The following is a 15,368-nucleotide window of genomic DNA, read 5'->3' as shown; positions in this document are numbered from 1 at the left end:
AGTTCCGCCTGTAACAGTAACTGCAAATCACCAATTTGCACCCGGTTCCTCAGTAGTTAATGTGCAGAAGTTTCACAAAAATATTCATGCCTCTAACTGTTGGGCTCTTAGGAGTCACCACAACTAAAACATGGAAGCACTTACTTTTTAGGCATCCAGCAAGTACCTCCATGTTAAAGTAGAGGGGGTCCTTGCCATCTTGTGGTATACCCTGATGCAAAGTTGTGCTTTATGTTTAACACGGAGGCCACGTGTGCAATCAATGCAAAATACATCTTTTGTTTCGGCATCTGCTTCAACATTTTTTCTAGGAAGAGGGAAGTGTTTTCAAATTGAGGAAAAAAAGGATTCACCATCACTAAAACATGGAAGCACTTACTATTCAGGAACAAAGCAAGTACATCCACATTTAAGTTGTGGGGGTCCTTAAGTGGAGAGACTATAAATAGTAACTAAAAAAAAAAAAAAGCATGGTATATACAGAGTTCTGAAAAGGCAATAATAATAAAAACCCATACACGTATATTACTGTAAATAGGGTTCTTTGAGCTGTAGCCAATTTCTAGAAATGCTTTCAAGAACATTAGGATCCACCGCCACTGAAACATGGAAGCACTTACTTTTTTAGGCAGCAGGTACCTCCATGTTAAAGCGAAGGGAGTCCTTTAAAATTCAAAAATTGCTTCAAATTTTGTGAATATAAAGGCCACTGAAAAATTGTCTTGTTCTATAACAATTATGCTTTTAGTTCTTGTTGGAGAAGCATGCCTTCATCTGCCAAAATTCGTTGTTCCGGAATTATTCTCCCGCTCTAAAAATCTTGCGACTGAAGTGTAGGCAAAAAACGAAAATCCTGGATGGTATTTCAGTATTGCGATCAGGATTCACCTCTACTAAAACATGGAAGCACTTACTTTTTTTAAATCACAGAAAGCACCTCCATGTTAAAGTAAAAGGGGTCCACAAAAAACGGTAGTTATCAATGATGCTCATCCTCTTCCACCGAGATTCTGAGACTACTGCATCAAATACAGAGAAAAGAGTTTTAAATTTTAGTTAACTATAGCAAAGGGAGGGGAAAAAAAAAGTTTTAAAAGAGCATAAGCCATTGCAAATACTTGCCTCACTCATTCCCCATGGTCTTCTCTTCCTTGGAGTCAAGTTAGCAACAAGTACCTCCTTGAGCTTGTATTTATACCATACCTTGCTGTGGAATGGTGTTGCCTTTTTATCTCAAAGAATCATTACGTGGGTCTTTTGTTATTTTAATGTCTTTGCTCTGTGGGAATGTATGATCCTGGGTGAGTCTGGATGCTTTTTTGAAGTATACAGTTGTCAATGTTAACAGCTAAAACCATTACCACAAGATATCCTCCTCTTTAAAAATCCTCTATCAGCTTGTTTGATAGCACAGATTAGGGTAACAATGAGTCGTTCTCACAGTGGCACTATAGGCATTGTGTTTCTGTGGAGCAAAGCTCTAGCTGTTTGCAGAAACATCTCCATGTTAAATGTATGTAAATATATAAATTGCTTCCATGTGGTGGTATTTTTTAACCAAAATGCATTTGAATAGTAAGGAATGTTCTTATCTCAGTAGGTTTTTGGTGAGTTTAACCAGTTGTTGATTTTCCATCAATGATTTTTCTAGAAAATAAATGACAGATTCTTAATATGGTAACACAGGAGCGGGTTCACTGAACTAATTCAGTGAATTCAGAGTTCACTGTCTCTGCATTAACTCTGAATTTAGTGCCTGTGCTCTGTGTAGTTCCAGTAGAAAACAGTTTACCAAGCTGTTGGATATGTTTTCTGAATATGTAAAACAAATTTGGGAGTCACTCTGTTTGAATGGTAGGTAGATCTCGTTAGAGCTCGCCTGGAATATTAAAAGCTAAAGCAAAATAACAAAAATGCAGATATTGGCAAGGCTTAATTTAACCTAAGTGCAGGGAGGTCGCTAATGGTAAGAAAGGTCTGCGCTGCTCGCCAAGTTCAGCTTAAGCTATTTGTAAACTGTTTTGTCTTAAGTTATCACTGAGTTTCTTATTTTCTTGTCTACAACTGACATCCTATGCCTGTGTTGCTGCTTCTAGGACCGAATGGATGGATTTGAAGCAAGAATATTTGGCCCTTCAAAAAGCCAGTATGGCCTCCTTAAAGAAAACAATGTCTCAAATCAAACCTGAGCCTGTGGGAGACATGGAAATGGAATCTTGTGCACAGAAAAAGCCTCAATCTGAAAATGACCAATGTAATCCTGTTTGTGATGGTTTTTGTCTTGTTTTCTTCATGATTCTAGTACAGGAACATAAGTGATTTAAGACACTGGTCCTCCAGAAACACTGCAAAACGGTTTTATTTTCTATAATGCTGGTGCTTTCTCTGAATGCCCAATAATATTAAAAGCAAACCTCCCTCATTAAGATAGATTTTGGACTAAGGAATTTTGTAAGTAAAGGCTAAACAAGTAATATCAGCATATTGCAGTAGCACTTCTTACGCTTAAGGATCTTTTTAGGTAATTGTATTTATAAAAGCCTCAGAAAGGTAAATCATAAATCAGCTTTTTTGATGATGTAGCTTGGGCCTGATTTGCTTAGGCTTAACTATACCTGCAGCCATTTACAAAACAGTTTCTCTAAGCAAGACATTCAAAAAATGGCTCGCAGTTGGGGTTTACCAGGTTTATGGTTAAACATAGCTTTGTCATTAAGTCCTCTTAGTTAAATTTCTACATTTTTCATAGCTAGAATTGCTCCTTTTTGGCTCTGGTTCCTCTGTACTTCGCTAACTTCAATACTGACATTTCAACGCCTGTCTGCTTTATTTTTGATCACTCTAGAACCGAGGGTTCCACTATTAACTGTAATCGATAGAATGTAAGTTATATCTGTAAGGAGACAAGGAGACCCTGGAAGCTGTAAAAACTTCTCTAAGTCTCTTTTCTTGGAGCTGTTTTCTTTTGCTTTTTTTTTTTAAAACTCCCATTGACTTTACCTTGTGAACAGTCTTGATCCTAGATTTAAAAAAAACAGCTTTATCTGCAGTACAGGTGTGTGCCCCTTGTTTCATTTCTTGTGTACATCACATTGCTTATGTGCTTTCATAGTATCTTTAGCTTGTCAAACTAATAAATGTAAAACTTTTTTTCTTTTTTTTCTTCCTTTCCTCCCGCCCCCCCGCCCTTTTCAAATTGACCAGCCACCAGTGAAGATTGTGCCCCTCCTGCCAAGGCTCACACAATGGGGCCCCGGTTCATGAGTGGAGTAATTGTGAAGATCATTAGCACCGAGCCCCTGCCGGGCAGGAAGCAGATCAAGGTAATGCCTTTGTAACCTCAGGGTAGCTGTTAGCCTTTCCTCTCCTAGTGCCCCCCAAATGTTTGAATATGGAATACCACCTAAACAAGTCCTACTGATTTTTTTTTTTTATTTGTTCGGCCAGTAGCTGTGTACAGATTCTTCTCTAGTACCTGTGAATGGCAGATTTTACAACCCCAAAATAGGGTAAAGGGGACGTTTCAAAGCAAAAATTAGCCTTTAGAGTGCTTCAAGCAATGTCAAGTTTATAATGAAAGTAATGACAAAAATAAATACTGCTCTACAGGGTGAGTTTTAAAAGAGAAGTTGAACACAAAGTGGGTGCAGTGTTGTGTATTTGTCATTGTGCCAGTCATTCTGGCACGATTCAGATCAAGAAATCTGTAATAGTAGACTAGGGGTTTTACCATTAAGAGGAATTTGGAGGCAAGAAAATGTTTTCTGCATGAGAAAACAATTGTCTTTTTTTCAGTAAGGAATTCACAATTATGAAAACTCCAATTTAGCGAGAATGACAGACATAGAACTTGTCCAGTAATTTGTTCACCCATTTCTTCTCTGCATATCCACTCCCCCCCCCCCCCCCCCCCCCCGCCTTGGCAAGTGCTCCTTTTTCTCAATTTTAAAAAAGTGTTTAGAATACCTTACATTTTGTTTCACTTCGTGATATGAAAGTTGCACATGTTAAGTAGAATATTTTATTTTAAGGAAAATAGCAGTTCTAAGCCGCGTCCTTTTGAAATGGAAATGTTAAAAGTTTTCTAAAGGAAAACAGGCTTTTTCCAGATACTGAATTTTCTGTGAATATGACACAGGACATTTTCTTTCACAAATTGCGCTTTTGGATGAATAACAAATGGAAAGAGTTTGAACAACTTTAACTCATGTTGGAATTAATATTCAGACCACTTAGGACAAGGAGAGAATAGTTCTAAATGCGAATTCTGAGATGACTTATCAAACTACTTATATTTATAACAGAGTAGTCCATTTGAAGTCACTGGCTGCTTGCAAGTGTGAAGTTTAGTGGGTGCATCAATCTAAGCAAGATGAGACATGTCTCTCGCTGAAAGCAAACTGATGATAGGGTTTCAATTTAATCAGTCTTATCTGCCTAGGTATATTTGTAGGTAGTCGTCTGAGGGCTGGAGACGCCGAGAGAATGCAGTAGTTGTCACTGTAATGTTTGAGGGCCCCTGCTGAAAACAAACTTAGTTTGGTACTTCCGGGTATTTCCAGTTACTCTTTGGGTTTAGTTTTACAGAAGCATTTTCAGGGAAAACTAGCGCTTTATGAAAGTAAAGGGGGACAAAATGGGTGGCCTTTGCCATTATTAATCATATGTCTTTGGTTCCCACAATGAGTAGGTAGGCAAAATATTTCACAAAATGTTAGCAAACAAATAAGGCAAGGTTCTTGGGGAGACATAATTGCAGAATAGAACCGTAGTTGGAAGAACCAGTAATCTTTAGGGTGTACCAGATCTTTTTTGGGTCAGCAGTGGAAGCTGCAAGCAGTACTCGACACTTACTGGATTTTTCTGGCCATACTTACTGCTTTTATGAAAGCTTTTATGAAAGGTGTAACGCTTTGACAAAACCTCACTTTTCTTGTGTTCCTGGACTGTCATAGCTACTGCAAACACTGCCACAAAGCAATGCATCTAGGTTTTTTTTCCCCATAATAAACTTCCAGAGGTGATCCGTATTGCTGCTTGTGTGGCAGGCTTAATTACTTCCACACACCAGAAAGGTCTTTGCAGAGTAGTTTTGATACTATTTTGATGTTTACATTTTTTTACTTCAGTACTTCCATATTTTGCTAGAAAGGCGCTTCTCAGAGATCATAATGTTTGCCAACTCCAGTAAACTCTGCGGGTCGCTGTAGTTTTCCGTGTAAGCATGACTTTGGGATACAGAAATTAAGAGTGGAAAATGGCTTTGGTTGGCTCTCAAATAATCACAACAGTATTGGCACTGAAGTTCTGTTTTAAGGCTGTCCTTGGTAGTGGAGGGTTAAAGGCAGTTTGTAATTCTTGAATAGAAACATCTTACTTGAACTGCCTGCTGTGAACAAAATTAACTAGGAATGTGTGGTCTTTCTTAATTTCCCTAACAGCAGGTATTACAAGTGAAGTACTTCATCTGAAAGAGCATGTGTGACTCTTCTTCCTTCAGCCCTTAGTGACAATTTTCAGACAGAGGTCATTTCATAAAGACAGGAAGGGTTGGTTTGAGTAATTTCTCAAATGATCTGCCATGAATGAGCTTGCTCTTATATATTTCATGCATAGAATAAAGTTAGGTATTTTTCTGTTGGACCGACGTATATCAGTGTTATAGTACACAAATAATTGTTCTTTTTTAAAAAAAGTCCGTACGGATACAGTATTGAAATAAATGGAAAATTACTGATGCTCCATTAGTAAAATTATTCTTATGCAAAAATAACAACATCTTCAGGGATTACTGCTTTAAATTTTTCTTGGAGGGGGGAGTGTGAGAGATATAGGTGTGGTAGGCTCATAAATCAGAATTCAGTTATAACCTTCTTGGGAAAATACATTAATTCAAAACTATGGGACAAGAGGTTCATTGATTGAATGAAAAAGTTCAGTTATTGCCTTCTACTTTGTGACCTTTTTGAAAATGTCAGCAGCCTACAAACTGAATGGTCAAAAAGTCCCCCTTTTTATATTCTTTTTTTACAATCTGGTTTATGGTCTGTGTTCTCTCACATGCTTCGATAGGATGCTTTGGCAGTGCTGGCTGATGTTGCTTACGTTGACATGCTGGAGGGAGACACAGAATGTCATGTCCGTTTTAAAACTCCTGAGGATGCACAGATTGTCGTGAAATCATACAAAGAAATACAGATCAAAAACAACTGGAAATTCGAAGTTCTCACTGGTAAGACTTCTTTTTTTTTTTTAATGGTAGTACAGGATAAGACTTAAGTGCTGTGAAAAAAAGCATTGTATCGTGTGGTAGCTTTATGGATATATTTAGGTATCTTGGTCGGGGAAAAGACTGCGGGTTTTTTTTCTGTGAGTCTTCTCATTTTGCTATTATATTGAAATTGGTAAAACAGTAAGGGGGTTTATGCCACTATTCAGAGAAAAATAGTGATTTTGCTTGCCTTTATCTATTTAATTCTGTTCTTTTTAGATAGACTTATTTACGTGACCTTTAGCAGCAATGGACTACAGAACTTAATTCACATTTCAGCTTTATGAATATAACCTCCTCATGGTGCAAAAGAATTTTAAATGAAGATGTTCTTGAATCTTGATTGAAAATACTGAACTTATGTGTGAAATAACATGATGAGGATCTAACAGCTTGGGTACACTTACAGTGGTTTTAGCACTTGCCTTCTAATTAATCTTTCTTTTTTCAGGAAGTTGAGTAACTTATGCCAGAGTAATGCCTTTTTTTTAATTTTATTTACGCTAAAATTTTTACTGCCTTACTTTGGAACTTCATCCTACTGTATGTTATTTTTTTTTCCTGCTGTTATTTTTCACTCTGCTGTTATTTTTTTACTCTGCTGTTTCTAAATTCGTATCTCGTATTCGATTGGACTAGCCTTCCAAGTGCAGAGAAACCTCTTCATGGAAGTGAGGGGTAGAAAGAGGGAGGGGAGAAGTCTCTCAAACTTTGTTACTGTATTTGTAAAACTTTCAACTTCTAGACATGCACTAAAAATCCTAAATGCGCAAAAAAACAGGTAAAAGAATCCACATGAGTTTTCTCTCATCTGTGTATTTAAATATTTTACCACACTCCTGCACAGATCCTCACGTAGGGCCCAGTTCCATGCATGCAGGGATGTAAACCCCCATAAGTGTCAATTAAGGATTGTAGAAGGAAGAGCTATACTGGAAGCGTTAACCTTCATGATAATATTAAAGTTAATTAAAGTTTGAGACTCACTGAATGCTGCTAATGTCATTTGGAGATAGATTTGCCTCCAGAGTGTTCTGTGTTCCAGAGATGCAGAAACAACTTGAAATATGGCATTTTACAGCTCTGTGCTCTGTGTGTATTTGTCTCTGGTTTTGTGTCCTTACGTAAAAGAGTGTAGTAGTAGATTAGGAGTAAGTAGTACATTGTGGGAGCATTCCATTCATAGTCTTAAGGGTTTTTTTTTTTTTCAAACTGGTTCATTGAAATGAGAATGGAAAGGCTTCTGAAGAACACAGAAGTGACTGACAGTAAGGATTTCAGCTTTTCTTGGTGGTATAAGGTGAGAGAGAATAAGAATAAGGAAAGAATCTTTAATGCTGCCTACTGTGGGGACTAAAGCTTTCCCAGTAATAGTTTACTTTTTAGGACGACTTTAATGAAATGTCTTCAGCACGACTTTAATGAAATGTCTTCAGTTTTTCATCTGACAAGATACTAAATGTCCATTGTAATGTTTGGACGTTATTGTGATGGACTGTATGAATAATGCTGTTAAAACGTATGCAAAATTGGTTCTCAGAATTACTAATTCGATAACTTCTGGGGAAATCTTTTCCAAGATCACTTGGAAACTTCCCTGTAACTGAAGATTTCCCATGAGGCTGTACAACATTACATCACAAAACTCCCATCATGAGAGTTACAGCACAAACCAGAGGAAACAGTGGCAAACTGCTTCTTACTGCAAAACAGATGCTGAAAAAAGCTGCAAAATTGTTCCCTCGTATATTGCCCCCTGTGTTCAAATATTCCTAACTGCCCATGAAGTCCCCAAAGTTTGTTTCTAACAATGGATGAAACAAAATAATCTGTCATTCTTAAAATAATTATTTTTTTCTGTTTGACAGTTGTTTAAAATTAATCAGAGGTTGAGTATGTCAGTAAATCAAAGGGCCTCAGTGCTATGGTGAAACTTTAGCTAAAACTGAGCTCCTTCTGCTAATTACATGTAGAGAGTGTTGGTTGCATACTGCCTCAGTTCTTGTTAAGTTTGTAAAACTCCTTGCTCAGGAAAACTTAGTTAGAAACCTTGGCGATCCAGTCCTAAAGTTAATAAAATGCTGCAGAGGACCTTGATTCAGGTCCTGCCCAGCTCATACAAAGCATAGACCTCAGTGTCAGCTTTAAGCTTTTTTGGACAGAGTTTTTCGTTTCTTTGTTCACCTCTGTCTGTGTTGGTCAGATGTTGCAATGCTGTGTAACTTCTCTGACCACGAAATTCAAGACTGGTGGGGAAATACTTGCTGGGTTTCCCTAACAGGTATTTTCATATGTGTTTACCTAGTTAGAAAAGATTCCTTCTCATCACGGGTGAAAACACTGCGTCCATTTGTATTGAATGCTTTTATTCATGTACTGTAATGTTAATTTGTTTTTCAAGGTGATCATGAACAACGCTACTGGCAGAAGATTTTAGTGGACAGACAAGCTAAGCTTAACCAGCCTCGAGAAAAGAAGCGGGGTACTGAGAAGGTAATTTGCAAGTACATGATTTTCCTGTATAGCCATGGTTGAAAATATGACTGTTTCTGTGTAGGTCTACATTTTTTGATACTTTAACCTTTGGCTCTGTGTTTAGTCCAGTTAAATCATTTTCTGCTGACTTTGGAGCAGGGTCTTATAGCCACAAAATAGAGAATGTGTGGCTCTCCTGGTCCAATTGCCAAATGCAAGGCTTGTCTTTATGGAGGCAATTGGAGAAAGTTAAGTCCATGACTAAAGGCATGAAGTAAATTTGTAAGCTGGATTTCCTTTAAAACCCTGTCTGGATGAGCTCGTTAAAAAGTTAAGTAGTCTTGATTTGCTCTAGTGCGATAAAGTCCAGTGCTTTAGTTTTAATTCTCTACTATGATAAAGGAAATGGTTTTCTTCAGAACGAATCTCTGTTTTCTCACCATTTACACAATTATTTTAGTGTACAGTTCTGTGCGATGGTGAACGCCAGTGTGTTCCTAGTTCAGTCGCGAGTCTTCGCGCCAGCGTGTCTGTGTTCTGATCCAGACAAATCTGCGTGCTGCTGCGAGCATCCACAGCTGAGCAGCTCCCAGACCAAAACTGCCTCACATCCAGTGAAATTCCCTTGCAGCCTTGACCTTGGTGTGCCTGTCAGGCCACGGTGTAGAGGGAGTGTTGCAATGAACTTGCAGGCTGCAGTCTCCACTCCTGCCCCAGAAGATCCTTCCAGGCACGAAGAGTTCTTGATTAAGCCAGTCAGATCCTTTACCTGACAAGAGAGGAGCCAAAGAGTATTTCACAGACATTTTATTGCTAGGTTTACTTCACACACATTGCAGATAAGGTTTCTGAGCTGGCTTTAACCTGAATCTTTATGCTGTCGCTTGCAAAACTTCAAAATCATCTGACCTTAGTTTATTTTCTGGTGGCTTTGGAGACTTTTTGTTTCCTAGCTGCTCCAGTGATGCACACAATACCAAAAACTTCCTAGTTCTTCCGTATATAATTAAAAGGAAATATTACATTGCCCTAAAGGAGCAGCAGTTGTACAGGTCAAAATCTTGTCTTGTACAAGGCATATTTTGCATGTACTACCTTGTTTGTCTAAATGTTCTTTCAGAGATCCCGTAGACAAATGAATCTAGTTCTTTTAAACAAAGGTGCGCATAAAGAATTTCCCCAAATGGCTGATTGAATTTTCTTAAAAGCCTAAAAGTGGCACTGGCTCTAGCCATTATTCTTCAATATAAGCAGTAAGGGAATGTGAAAACGGTATATAAGCAGTAAGGGAATTTGAAAACTGTACAGCTTTAGAGACTTTTACCGAGTGCTGCCAGTTTTGGGGTTTTTTTTTTTCAATTTCTTTTAAAACGTACTTTTACTTTTTTAAACAAAAGATGCCAGTGGCACATTTTGACTTCTAATTTGGACTGTAGGTGCCCTGCTCTCGCTCTCAAGTTTCTGTTCTTCATCTTTTGAAGATTGGTATTTGTTGACCAAACTGGTGTAAATTGGCCAGTAATGTACCTCATCTAGGCTTGCAAATATAAACTGTCTGAGTTCTGCCTAACAATAGCAGCAGCAAGGATGCAAACGCCTGCTCCTCCCCCTTACCCATCACCTTGCAAGGCTGGGAGGTGTTAACTTCAAAGCTTAGTGAATACTATTTAAATGCTAACACTGTTAAGCAAAACATCAAGAAAAGAATGCCTCGCTGTAGTCAGTAATTCTTAACCCCTTCGTTACTTTTTGGCAGTCTGAATTCCAGAAACACAGACTGATAATAAGAAAAACAGTTTCTTTCTCTGTTCATTAATATTATTTTAATCTTTTAGTTGAAATTTCTTCCTTCTGGTACTCACAAGTTGACTTCTTTTGAAGGTCGCAATAAAAGGAAGGAAAAAAATAGCGCAATGATTCATAATTAAACATGTACAGCTGAATATGCCATTAGTGTATCTTTCTTGCAAAGATCTCTTCCGTTCAAGGTTTTAAAATCCCTTACAAGATCGCTCTTTGAAGATGAGCATGTGCCTATTAGCTGTTTTATAATAAAGACAACATCTTATACTTGCTTTCAAGTAGTGTTTAAATGTAGGCTTAAAAGTTAAATTCATATAAGCTATATAGCTGCAGCGATGTCAGTGTGAGTATAGTAATAATGAACATAGATATTGCATGGACTGCATCACATTACAGGCAGTACAGAGTAACAGAGCACGGAGATGCTTTTGAGTGTAACTTTAGCCAGTTTGGGATTCCTCTTATCTATGTATTCTAAAAAAATATAGGCTTTCTCGACTTGGCTGCAGTGGGTCCTGTGGCATGCCAGGATGGAGGTTAATGATTGCTTCAGCAGAGGGTTTCTGGGGTAATCCCCCTCCCCCCCCCCCCCCCCAAAAAAAAAAAAAAAGTGATAAGAGATTTTGCTTTCTCTGGTATAGTTCTTATAATAAACTAAATGTCCAAAAGAGACTAGATATCCCAAGGTTCTCCAGAACTTGTGACTAACGCCTCGCAGTCCTTTGGAGTTAAAAAGGCGTTCAGTGTCAGGCTTTTCCCCCAGGGCTGGCCGTTCCTTGTCACCTCTGCGCTCCCCTCTGCTGCCCCTTCCAAATCCATGTTCTTTTCAGCCTGTTGTTCAACCGCATGATAAAACAACCTTAGTGATTTAGTGATACAGATTTAAAACCTTGTTGCCAGAACTGTTTCTTTAGGGCAGTGCCAGTTTAGGCAGACTTAAAGCAATTCATCAGCCTGTAGCCTTAAACTCTCTAGGCTGATTAAAGTCTTCTGTTCATCAAGCGAAGGCATGAGTGCCTGGAGCGCGGCATTTGGGTACTCGTTTTCTGGGAGGAGGTGCTGCCGAGCCTACTTACACCTTGTACACCCCCTTACTTAGAAGGGAGGGTGGGAGTGGTGGTAGAAGTGAAAGGCATTCGGGGAGCAAGTGAGGACTGGGTATTTGCGAAGGGCGGAATAATTTGCAGAATATATGGGAAAGGAGGATAGTGGGAATGCCTGGGCACAGCCCACACTGTTCTCCTCTGATTATGCCTGGGGCTCGGGGGCTGTGTCCTCGCAAGACTGACCAGTTCCCTGCCTGTGCACTGGTGGGGAGCGGTCCTGCTCCAGAGCACAGATAAGCCCCTTTCCCTGTTTTTCTGAACTTGGTAACTATGGAAGGGTACCTGTTTGGAGATATAAATAGTGATGCGCTTAGAAACAGGTGCTGATGCTGGATTGATTAGCTGAAAATGGGAGTCCCTGAGGCCTCTTGCAAATTCTCCAGCTCTGAGGTGCTGGTATGAGCTGGGCAGTTCACATCTTAAAGCTTTCCTTCCAGTGTTTGTGATTCTCCATCCCACATGTTGAATGAGTGAGCCGCTGTACTCCTTGCTTCTTTTTAGAGCTTAACTTGTTTAATCCATTCTTCAGATACCAGAGAGTAAAAGTAACTCTCGGTTACAACTTCAGATCAATTTTATTTCTGGAGAACAGTTGAGAAAGTAATCTGCCAGCAGTTATGGTCTGATGCTGTTGAGAGCATGTTAAAGATTGCAATCAGGTTAAATACTGGGGGACACAGGGGGATGTACCACTAAAACTATGGTCGTGTAATTATACTGCAGCACAGCAAACAACGCATCTGTGCGACATCAGTGTAGAGCGTAATTGTGTAAGTCCTGGCTGCCATAGTCACTGCAGCACCACACCTTGCACTTCCATGCTGTGTACGGGATGCAGTGTCTGCAGGACGTAGCTGTGACCACAGTCATATGGATAAATAGTAAATAATTTGATTTATATGAGAAACTTTTCAAATCTAGCAAACTCTTTACAGATTGCCAGGGGAGCAAGTGCCCCTTGACCTCAGCGCCAGCTAATATGTTTTTGTAGTCTCCATCAGATAAGTTAATGCGGATTTATGCTGGTGTGTTACAGATGTGCCTGGACTCACAGGAGTTTCCTGCTTTCTCACTAAATTTTTATTATTCAGATTAGGTAGCCTGTCTTGTGCCTTGCATTTTGTTTCGTGGGGTTTTTTTTTTATCCTATTCATGTAGCAGTTACCTCATGAGATCTTGCTTATGGTTAAGGAATCTTGATGGGGCATCACAGTAACAAAGCTTGTCCCCTTGCTTTTGGGTTCTAGTATGACTTTGTTGCAGTGCTGTGGTGAAATCTGTGAATGCGCTAGTATGGATGTTTTAAAAACAAGCATGCTTTTAACGTTGTTCTCAGTGTTTTGTTTTCTGCCTGAAAACACAGTACACAAGTTGAAAATTAGCAGGTTTGTTATGTTCCATAAGAGCATTTCTCATACCTCCTGTAGTGGGAGCAGCTAACCAGGTACCCCAGTCATTTAGGCAATCTCCCTAAAACACAACTGGAAACAAACAAATCCCTGGTCAGACAGGGTTTTGAGCTGGGGATTCCTAGCATCAATGTTCCTCCAAACCGCACCGTTATTTCTTGAGGTTAATTCTCAGCAGGGTTGTGATATGTATTTTGCTGTTTTCCCAGCCTGAAGGATGGCTCCCATCTGGATTTCAGTGGTTCTGTTTCTTTACTGAGTGTAGAAAATGACACAACATTCCTCAGGATTTTTTTTTTTTTTTTTTGATAGTCTGACCTTGTTTTTCTTACATCAGTAACAGCATGAATCCAGTAAAAGGGTAGGGTTTTTTTAACTTACTGTATGAGGCTGTGTTTTGGGATTTTTGAACTTGTAATTTTGTTCTCTTCACTCATGTTGGGAGGAAGAAGGGATAGAATGAAAGATGCTGCACTGTCAGAGATTGAAGAGATACCTTGCTATCTTTGATGGTTCTGAGGCGATACTGAAATAAATTTTATCAGGGCTGCTTTAACTTCTTTTTTTGTCAGATGTACAGGTTAGCTCAGCTGTTCAAAGATCAGCTTTTTCTTCAAAGTTTGGTAAATCAGTGAGTAATGCGTTCGTGATTGTGAGAAAATCATAACAATGTCATTTTCCTCTAATCTGTTCTACAATATTTTTCCTGTTTGCAGTTGATTGCTAAAGCTGAAAGAATGAGACTTGAAAAGACTCAACAAACAAGTAAACATATTCGCTTCACTGAAGATAACTAACCAAGACTGATTGTGATCTTGAAAATGAACTAGGTATTTAAAAAAAAAAAAAATAGACTGAAAACAAACCCCACAAACACCACTGCTTATAGCAACTAAACAGTTTTTAAGAAGGCATCAAAAACTGGTCCACTGGATTCATAATTCTGCAGACTGCAAGTGTGAAGATTGTTCTGAATCCCATTTTTAAATAGGCTGAATGTTTACTGCTTCTGAGCCTTTAGGTAAAGCTTTCTGGAAAAAATGTATTAAGACATCTTGCTTTGGTTCACTTCTGATGGGTTGGGGTTTTTTTGTATGTTGAAGTTTTATACACTAGGTTGTGAAATAAAATGCTTGAGAAATTTTCAGTTGTGCATCTCTAATTCTTCAGTCTGCTTTATGACACTATAAATTACAAAACTGGTTAATGCTAAATAAACCTCTTTAAGGCCTCTGTTTAGTCCATCAGACTGTTCAAAAATACAGTAGAATAACCTTCCACGTATTTTAAAGGGGCTAGGACTGTCAGAAAATCTGTCATTGAGAAATCTGGAAGAAAATTTACTTGCATGAAGTGCACACTAAACTGAATTGAGACTTTTTCTTTTAGAAGAATCTTCGGGGGAAGAAATAAGAAACCTTTGTTTGTTATATCTGGTAACTCTAGCTCCAGAAGTAATTCTCACTACAGATAAGTGTTAAAGTCATGTAGTTCACAAGTTGAGATTGTGATCTTAATGCGCTTTAAAGTATTTCATTGTAGACTGGCAATATTTAAAAACCAAAAAACCCTAAACATAACATTGGAATGACATAAAAGGTTGAACATATGTATGACTAAGTCTACTGTTAAAGCTCTTCATTAATGTAAAGATAAATTCACATGTTAATTTCTGAGACTGTTTTAGTGAGTTTTATTACAGGGCAAATAAGACACTGACACATTGGTTTATAAAAGTGTGAAACTTGCTTATAAATAGAAGGATGAGCAAGTTATTTTGAAGCTAGAAGTACATTCCTAAAATACCATCAGCGTTCTCTTGAAGGAAACTGTGTCAATGACACCCTAGGCGTTTTTGCGGCTATGGATTTTGCTGGTAAGATAGGTTCATATTTTTAAATTCTCTGCTATCAAATTACTGGAGCAGTGTGGGTATTTTAATGATACATATGATAATAAAAAAGTTTGGTGAGACATTGGTATATTTTTGCTATCTAAGGAAAGAGTCTGCATTATTTCTGCTGATTTCTTCAAAGCAGTGTGGGTGTAATACCCACAGTGGCTTTGCAGTCGGGGAGAACAGGAGGCAAAGGGAGGGGGAAACAAAAAAAAAAAAAAGGGAAAAAATAGTTTGCAAGAGATTATACTAAAGCATATTAACTTATCAAACTACTAACCTACCAAACTTAACTAATCAAACTATCCAAGATAAGAATAGCGTAGAGAAGCAGCAATGCAAGTAAGAGAAACGTTTATGGAGCACCACTTATGTGCTGTTCCTTGTCATGTAGCCTAACGCAGCGG

General features: G+C 38.5%; 1 protein-coding gene across 3 annotated transcripts in view; it reads left to right on the top strand.

The window, feature by feature from the left end:
* Positions 1 to 14,194, top strand: part of LARP7 (La ribonucleoprotein 7, transcriptional regulator) — a 29,129-nt gene extending 14,935 nt beyond the window's left edge. For 2 of the 3 annotated variants that reach the window (XM_075708914.1, XM_075708915.1), the window contains 5 exons: positions 2,097 to 2,254; positions 3,205 to 3,323; positions 6,073 to 6,232; positions 8,673 to 8,764; positions 13,781 to 14,194. In XM_075708914.1, the coding sequence (XP_075565029.1) occupies positions 2,097 to 2,254; positions 3,205 to 3,323; positions 6,073 to 6,232; positions 8,673 to 8,764; positions 13,781 to 13,861 (610 nt within the window). In that variant the 3' untranslated portion in view covers positions 13,862 to 14,194. Of the gene's footprint in view, positions 1 to 2,096; positions 2,255 to 3,204; positions 3,324 to 6,072; positions 6,233 to 6,490; positions 6,669 to 8,672; positions 8,765 to 13,780 lie in introns of those variants that run through there. The other variant, XR_012830998.1, reaches the window with a different exon arrangement.
* The last annotated feature ends 1,174 nt before the right edge of the window (positions 14,195 to 15,368 follow it).

Source organism: Pelecanus crispus, chromosome 4 (assembly GCF_030463565.1).
Source record: "Pelecanus crispus isolate bPelCri1 chromosome 4, bPelCri1.pri, whole genome shotgun sequence".
Classification (NCBI taxonomy): Eukaryota; Metazoa; Chordata; class Aves; order Pelecaniformes; family Pelecanidae; genus Pelecanus; species Pelecanus crispus.
The sequence above is the reverse complement of the archived record's forward strand: the minus strand, read 5'-3'. Positions and strand labels throughout refer to the sequence as shown.